The sequence below is a fragment of the Aphelocoma coerulescens genome, chromosome 4, assembly GCF_041296385.1.
Source record: "Aphelocoma coerulescens isolate FSJ_1873_10779 chromosome 4, UR_Acoe_1.0, whole genome shotgun sequence".
NCBI classification, from domain to species: domain Eukaryota; kingdom Metazoa; phylum Chordata; class Aves; order Passeriformes; family Corvidae; genus Aphelocoma; species Aphelocoma coerulescens.
The window spans coordinates 39,341,716-39,349,841 of NC_091017.1; the positions used below are offsets into that span (position 1 = coordinate 39,341,716).

General features: G+C 42.1%; 1 protein-coding gene across 1 annotated transcript; it reads left to right on the plus strand.

Moving 5' to 3' along the window:
* Positions 1-852: 852 nt before the first annotated feature.
* On the plus strand, positions 853-6,224 carry APELA (apelin receptor early endogenous ligand). The gene is made up of 3 exons (XM_069013623.1): positions 853-1,254; positions 1,669-1,778; positions 4,057-6,224. The coding sequence occupies exons 1-2, from the start codon at positions 1,179-1,181 to the stop codon at positions 1,755-1,757; spliced, it is 165 nt and encodes a 54-aa protein (XP_068869724.1). The 5' UTR covers positions 853-1,178; the 3' UTR covers positions 1,758-1,778; positions 4,057-6,224.
* Positions 6,225-8,126: the final 1,902 nt, after the last annotated feature.

Consider the following 8,126-nt stretch of genomic DNA (forward strand, 5'->3'; position numbering starts at 1 on the left):
ATAATAATTACCTAGTAATAATAGTAATACTTAACTTATATAGAAATGTAGTTTCCCGCATGTTTTAGGACAGAAGCTTTTCCCAAAAATGAACAAATTTTAATGCTTTTTTTCCAAATAACTAGGTGCTATTGCATCACAAGAAATCAACAGGTTGGAAAAAAGAAAAGAACCAGCCGAATTTCAACTGATGCCAGTAATTCACTGGATTTCAAAGCCATCAGTGCTGCTCCCACATTCCACACGTTTTGCCTTTCTTCTCTTCATGCTTGAGGATCTGCACCAGCTGTTTTCAGCGCGGTTTGCTAAAGAGAGCTCTCATCATAATCAAGTATAAATATAATGCAATATACAGGTAGGTTATGCAAATGTATATCCCGTCCAAAACTGCTGCCCTCAAACTTGCACTGCTGGAACAGATATATCTATTTTTCTCTACACGGCAAAAAAAAGCTCACAAATTAATTCCTGAATATTCTCATCCTTTAAAAATAGTTGGCGGTACAAAAGACACCCATTAGCCTTAACTACTGCCAGTTTCACTTTGAATAGCCACAACTTCGCAGCTAGTTTAGGAAGAGAGAAAGCATTTGAGCTGGGACAAGGGCCTTGCTTGGGGGGCTTCCCTGCCCCCGCTTTCGGGGGGGAACAAAGGTCGGGGGGGCACTTCCTGCCCCTGCCATGGGTGTCTGCATGTGGGACCAATATGGGCAATGCAAAGTTTAAACAGTTGCAAATGGGGGAGGGAACATCGAGGCTTGTTTTACATATGTTTTTTTCCTGGCCGGGTTGAATTTAAAGTGAAGTGGCCGCATTGTTCGAGAGGCTCCTTGCCCCTACGCATTGACAGAAGCTGCTGTTTACACGGGCTTTTCATTCCTGCGCTGTTTGCTTATGGAAAATAAGGGGGAGTGACAGAAAAAGAGAGAGAGAAAGGGAGACGGGAAGAGAGGGAGGCCCAGACCGCAGTGCAACCCAGGAACCTTGGCCCTGCCTGGTCATTAACCCCGCTGGTGGAGGCGGCAGGCTCTGACTCCCCGGCCTGTCACTGGCATGTGAGCGGGCAGGGGCTGCGGGCGCTGCCGGCCCCTCACGGCCCCGCGGTTGGCTCTGCGTGCATTTCCTCGTCGACACACACACACACACCCCCAGAGCGCGCCTCTGCCCTGACTGCCGACATGAGACTCCAGCTGTTCCTCTGGATCGTGGCCGTGCTCCTGGCGAGCCTCCTCCCAGCCTACGGACAGCGGCCAGGTAGGCGATGCCTCAGCGTGATGCTTGTGCCGGGGCGGGAGCGTGGGTTCGTGCCTGCCATGGGCACCTCCGGCATGTTCGTCTAACAGCGTCCAACACGCGGTTTGTGACCTCCGGGGCGAGTTTGGACCTGGCGCTTCATCGCTACTTCTAGCGGCAGCGGGAGAGGATGCTTCCCCTATCCCGGGAGTCTGGCAACTTCGGGGAGGCGGGTGGGGGACAGGGATAAATAGGGACCCAAGGTGGGCAACTGTTGCAGTCTTGCTACCGGGAAGCCCCGGCGGCACGAGAGGGCCACGGGCACGGGTAGCTCCGGGGAGCGCCGGGGCCGGCCCGTCCCGGGGAGAGGCACTGCCGGCGGCCTCCCTCACGCCCCGCTTCCCTCCCTCCCCCCCTCCCTCTCTCTCTCCGCAGCCAACCTGGCCCTGCGCAGGAAGCTCCACCGGCACGGCTGCTCCCACCGGCGCTGCATGCCGCTCCACTCCAGGGTGCCCTTCCCCTGAGCCCCGGCGGAGCGTGCCCAGGTAACTCCGCGCGTGTGGGCCGGGCCCGCGGGGCCGCTCCGGACCGGGCGCAGCGCGCTGCCCACAGTGAGCACCCTTGGCAATTCACACCTGCCTTTGGAGCAGGGCGCGAGGCTTGGCTGCAACCGGGCTCCTCTCGTTTGGTTCGGAAACGGGGCTTTGGAGCTGCGCACGGCAGGGCGGTCGCTGCCCCGGGGCTGGGGCGCGGGTCCCGCCGGCCTCTGCCGCCTTCTCCCCTTTCCGGGCCACCCCCCACCCCTGCCAAATGCCGTCGTGGGGCGGTGAGAAACAACTGAGCCCGCTAAACGGGCCGAACATTGCCCTCCGAGGCTGCTGGCAAAGCTGCGGGGCAACGAGTGTTATCACTGTAAAGGCTGGGCAAAGCGGCACTTGCAGGGGATGCTCCGGGGCTGCAAGCGCTGACACTTCCACCGTGTTGGATACAGGGCGAAGTCACCTCACTCTGCCCGTCAGTAACATGAAGGTAGTAGCATTCACGCACTTCAAAGGGAACTGTAACTCTTAATCATTGTCAGCAAAAGACTTTCGGCTCCTTGGATGAAAGGCTATACAAGTGCAAAACATTAATGCTTTATAGCTGATGAGGGCATATACATTCAAATACTAAGTGACTGCAGAAGCACACAGGTAGCATATGCTAATAGAGTAGGCATCAAAAGGAAACCAGACGCTCTTTGCAATTTAAGAATGAATAAAACATGCAGTCAGTAGTTTTGCATCTTTGAAACTCATTATATATTAAAATAATGTTGTAGCCCCAGGCATGACAGCATCCTAAATAATTGGTGGCAGAATCTGCACTCTGTGGAGTCAAGATGTTTTTATTTGCAAAAGGAGAAAAGGAGACTAAAGTCAAACTTTTAACAGCCCTGTACCAAGAATATTGTCAATGTACAAACTGCCTTGATGAAAAGAGCCAACATCACTCCCAAAACAGCCATGCAAAGGGGTACCATTCCACTCTATAGTGCTGGCCTATAAACACGTGGAATGTGCATATGGGATGGTAAACTGGCAAGTTTGTGAGGTTGAAAAAAACAACATTACCATATCTCAAATTTAATCTCAGATGGGCTGCATACTGAGTGGCAGAATTGAGGTGCAAGTAGAAAGAAGGACATACCAGCAGGATGCTTTACTACTGAATGCCATGTCTCCTCACTGCTACATTTAAACAAGACACAGATTAAATGATATTCCATCACCAGTTTAAGCATACACCTAAAAAGATAAGCAATTGGATTGATTCACTCAGCAGGCAGAGACTAAATGGACAGAGGGACAGAGGAATTTAGGCTCAGTGACTTCTTGAATCAATTCTAAATGGTTTGCTTCAGTTCCTAAGAAGAGTAAATTTAAACCCCTTTCCTCCCATTCAGCATCCATATCTGGAGATTGTGCAGAAAGCATCTACATTTTCTGTAATGTGCTCTGAAGCCTCATAAAATGAATGCATTTTGCTTGAGACTGTAGTAGCTGCATTATACATGTGCACTAGAATTCCTTTCCCCACAGAGTATCAAGATAAAAGGTATTTTCAATGTTATCTCCTTTTCCCTGGGGAGCTGATTTCTTGTAACAAAAGTCAATGACCAAACAAAACAGTGTACTTACTAATTCATAATACGTTTTGTAGACATTTAGTGAAAGATCCTTCTGCTTTATAAAGCTGTTTAGAACTCAGTAAACCTCGACTAGGGTGTAAGGGGAGACAGGCACCTGAACCAACTCTCTTAACTTCAGTCATTGTGGGTGCTATCCTTTATCTTAAGTAGGATTTACCACCTACGTTTACATTCCCTTCCAGTTTTAGTCCAAATTCAGCAAATATTTACATGCCTGGGTAACTTGACTCACATGAGTAATCTTATTGATCTCAGTGGAGTTGTACATATGGATAAAGCTATTTGCAGATGCAAACAGGATGCACCCTTAAGTCTGAATTTCAACTAGTGGTTGGAAACTAAAATGAGCATAGCAGCCTCTCACAACATTTGAAATGAGAAGATTGAGTTTGATTTTTCATCAGTTCCATATGCAAAACACGGGACAAAAAGGCAGAAAAATGTACGTTAGCAGCCTTCTTGCTTTTGTCTTTTTTTTCTCAAACTTTGTAGCTGAAATTTCCAAATTAAGAAACGTTACTCCAAATTTCATCCATGTTTCATAAATAATGTATTCTGTTTTGTATGAGAGTAATTTACACTACTAAATCTCTCATTAATATTTCTCTCCTTTTTTTCTTTTTTTCCCCCAGCAACTTCATACTGGACTTTTCAGTGTTTTAAAGGAGCAGCAGTTTAACTCATAAGAGAAGTTTGTCAAAAGTCCAGATCAACAACAGCTGACCTGACAGCCACCACAGTCCCATCTTCAGCAGTCCTGTCTGTCACATTCTACTGGACCTGGACTAAAGGCCCTGTCTCACACCCTAGGAAGTGGTGATGGTGAAAGGGTGGTGATGAGGGATGTACGTGAACTTACCTGGTTGAATCATTCCCTGTAAATTATTTGGCTCTCACAATGAGTAGTGAAAGTTAAAGATCAAATCAAACATCAGGTACTTGAGCTGGATTTCCAGTGGTAGTAAGAAGGAAGGATCTGTCCAAGGGCACTCTTGATGGTATATAATGTTCAGACCGAGTGAAACTGGAAGTGCTGTTGAATACTCAGTTCAGGCAGCAATGTTTAGGATGGACTAGTATCAGACTACAGCATGGAACGGTGAAAGTCCATTTTTTGTTTATATTTTTATATATTAGTAATATATACCTATATGTTTTAACATCTAACATTACATCTTTATGGAATTCTTAATAATAACATAGAATGCATTACTGTAATAGTATCAAAGTCAGAACCACACTAGTGGTCCTACTGGTTTCATGTATACTAAGCATAGTAAGAGTTTACAATATAAGAAAGCAAAGAGAGTGTTATCCCTCATTCTATAGATAGAGAATTGAAGCACACAGAGATAAGAGATTAGCCAAGGGTCATGCAAAACTGATAACTCAGACTTCTCAAGCCAGGCCTTAAGGTTAAGCCCATCCTCCTGTCTAAGGAGCTGTTATTGCAAAGCCTATCATTTGTTTTCTTGAACTGGGCTGCCAAACCAGACAGTTAAAACATACTTGAAAATTCAGTACTACAGAGCTATTTGCTTAATAGTAGTTTTCCTAAAATACCCGCTACAGTATTATAAATAGAGCATAAAAATAGACCATTGAAAAGAAACCTTTGTTTGGTCAGCCCAAGTGTTGCATAGCACTCTATTCCTGTAATTTAAATGAATGGGATATTTGAACATGGCACTACAATGAATGAGTACTTCAAACAGAAAACAGGCTGTTCTTTTCAGCACTGGAGGTCAAGAATACATCTGACTTTAGTCTGAGTTTTGTTCTTAAAAGTATATGCTTCACATCTGCCTTTTATATCAGCAGAAACTACATACCTACATATAAAGGAAAACGTGATAGCCCTTGCATTAGCACAACTAAAACAAACCTGAAAATAAAACATACACAGATTTTTAAGTCATTGCACTAGACTTGAAATGTCAACATTTTTTATAAAATATATAAAGATGATCAAAGATCAGAAATATCGTGGTTTAAATCCAGTATCACAATTTTTTTCTCGCAACATATGGTTTCTAATAAATGAAACAGCAACTGGATAGCTGAAACTTTCTAATCAGTGTCTATATGTAACTCCTTATATCTAAGAACTTGAAACCTTACTCAAATTAATACTGGCAGAGTTTAACAGGAGTTACAAATTTTTCTGCATGAAAAAAAAATTAAGTATAACATCAGACACAGTTCTGGAGTTGTGTAAAACCATCATAAAAAGATGGTCAAACTTGTCTAAACCAACAAACAGTCCTGCAGATAAACTTTTGCAGTCTTGAAAAAAAAGCAGTTTTCCAAAGAGGAGTTCTACCACTTATATCTGTATTTTTAATTATTTATTTAACTTTGCTTTGATATGTATCCCTGGCTATCTCTGTTTAGAAGTACAGGTAAAGAGTGTGGGAAACCAAGGAAAGTGAAGAGTAGCTATTTAACAGTTATATCTTATGAATGAGTAAATGGATCTATTGTGGCACTGGATATTTTATATAACCATAATTATTCAATTAACTTTGATAAATTCGTAAGAAAAACATAATGTATCTATCAGAAAGCTATATATGCATGTTCCTTCGCTGAAGTAAAAATAAAGCAGCACCCTAGGAAGCCGTTGTCAGTCTACAAAATTATTCTAAATATCTGTTCTTCAAAGGCATTGAAAAAGGCATCGATTGTGAACTTTGATAGATATGTTTATCAACCAGATGATTGATTGTATATTTTGTAAAAAGATAGTATACATTTCAGATAATATCTCATTTAAATAAAACCTTGTACACTCCTCAAAGTCTGTATTCTTCAGCTGTCAAAAGCAAAGCATCTAAGGAAATTGAGAACTTGCCTATTTTCCCTGTGGGTTCATATAGAATCAGTGTGTAAAAAATTTTTACTCAATTTCTGACACAAATAAATGATAGTTAATAATGGAAAAATTTTCCTGACATTTTCTGTCTGTCTAAAAATTCAAAATTCTGATTAAAGTCAGATTTGCATTTGACTTTGTTAAAACTGTTTTCATTTGAGGTGCATAACATAAGACTCGTGGTAGAAACAGCTTTGCATGATAACAGTGCAATCACATCTATAAACATGAAGCATTTGGACACGGTGCTACAACAGCTGAACTGACTGAGCTCTCCCTGTGCATAAACAAGTGTATGCTTAAAGGATACACAAGTACAAATTACACAAGTACAAATTGTTGTCTACTCAAAGTCAGAATTGATGTTTGCATGGATGCAATTTAACAAGACCTGACCCCAAGATAGATTAAGACTTCGAATTCTGAAAGGCAAAACGTGGGTTTCTAGAACTTTGAATTAACTCCTTGTCTTGTACATAGCTGTAACATGGCAAAAATGAAAATTTAATTTGAAAGTACATTTCGTTAAGTCCTGTAACAGCAGGTCAGCAGGAAATGGAGGTAAATGGAACACTTTGGTGAGAAACAGCAGTTTAGTATGTTCCCAAAGGATAATAAACAATTCACCTCTTCCCTTTCCAGTATGGAAAAAAGGAAATTATAGGAGAATAAAGACTGGAAATATTTCCCTTACGCCACATACATATGCTATAAATATCTCAGTGTCTACACAAAGCCAGATTTTGCTAAGGGTCACATAAGATTTATATTGACATCAATCAGGAGAAACACTGCATGGCAAGTAAGTTTCAAATGTCTGACTATCATCAGACAAGTACAATTAGCCTACTAATCTCTCACTACTCCAGTGGCCTTTCTCTTTCTTGCTAGGGACGAGCTGCACAATATTTGTGCAAAGTGGGAAACACTCCAATAGCACAAAGAGGGCAACACAGCTTTTAGTTAGAAAGAGTGCCTGAAAGCCTAACTCATTCCAAGGCTGAAGGTGCTTTTCCATATCTCGAGTTACCTGTTCAGACTGTTATTTGCCCAAGTCTCTGGTCCTTGCTGCAACCTTGTTTTTTAGATTAAGAATGCCTTCCAGTAGAGCAAGCCTGCTTAACTCCATGTTAGTGTAGAACCTTAAAGCAAGAATATCCTGTTAAAATCTTTTACAATCAGCGATTTCCCTTGCAAAGTGAAATACTGAAGTCTTTATTTAGAATATCCACCATGAGCAATTCAGAAAGATAAAACAGAAATACTGACTGAGAGTTTTCCCTCATGTAAGATGTACACTCTCAAGAGATCATCACATCTTTTCTTTCATGTGTACAGAATATACTTAGCACAGCTCAGCACTTCATCGAAAAATTATTAAAACCTCACAATGTGAACATTTTTCAGGAAACTGCAAATATATTCCTTAGGTGGTATGAAATACTTTTCTCAGACCTAAAAAACATATATATTTGTTTTCTACAGAAAAAAAAATTATTGGGGTAGCACTGAATCATAAAAAAGAGGATAAAAAACCAGAATACCTTATTTTAATTTTTATTTTAAGGTATAGTTGTAGCACATATTAGGAAACATTCCTTCATTTTCATTATCTTCTTGCTGCCCCAGCTGTAATCCAGTAGATTTTACCAAGACCTGCAAATATCAATTAATTTCAGCAGCTATAGTTACATAAAGAGCATCACTTCAGCTGTTCAGAGTCACAGGTTTGCCACACCTCACCTGAGCAGGGCTGTGTTGGTGGTTGGCAAAGCACTGATTTGCAGCAGAGCACGTGCAAACCCCTGTGCTCACAAAGCAGTACTT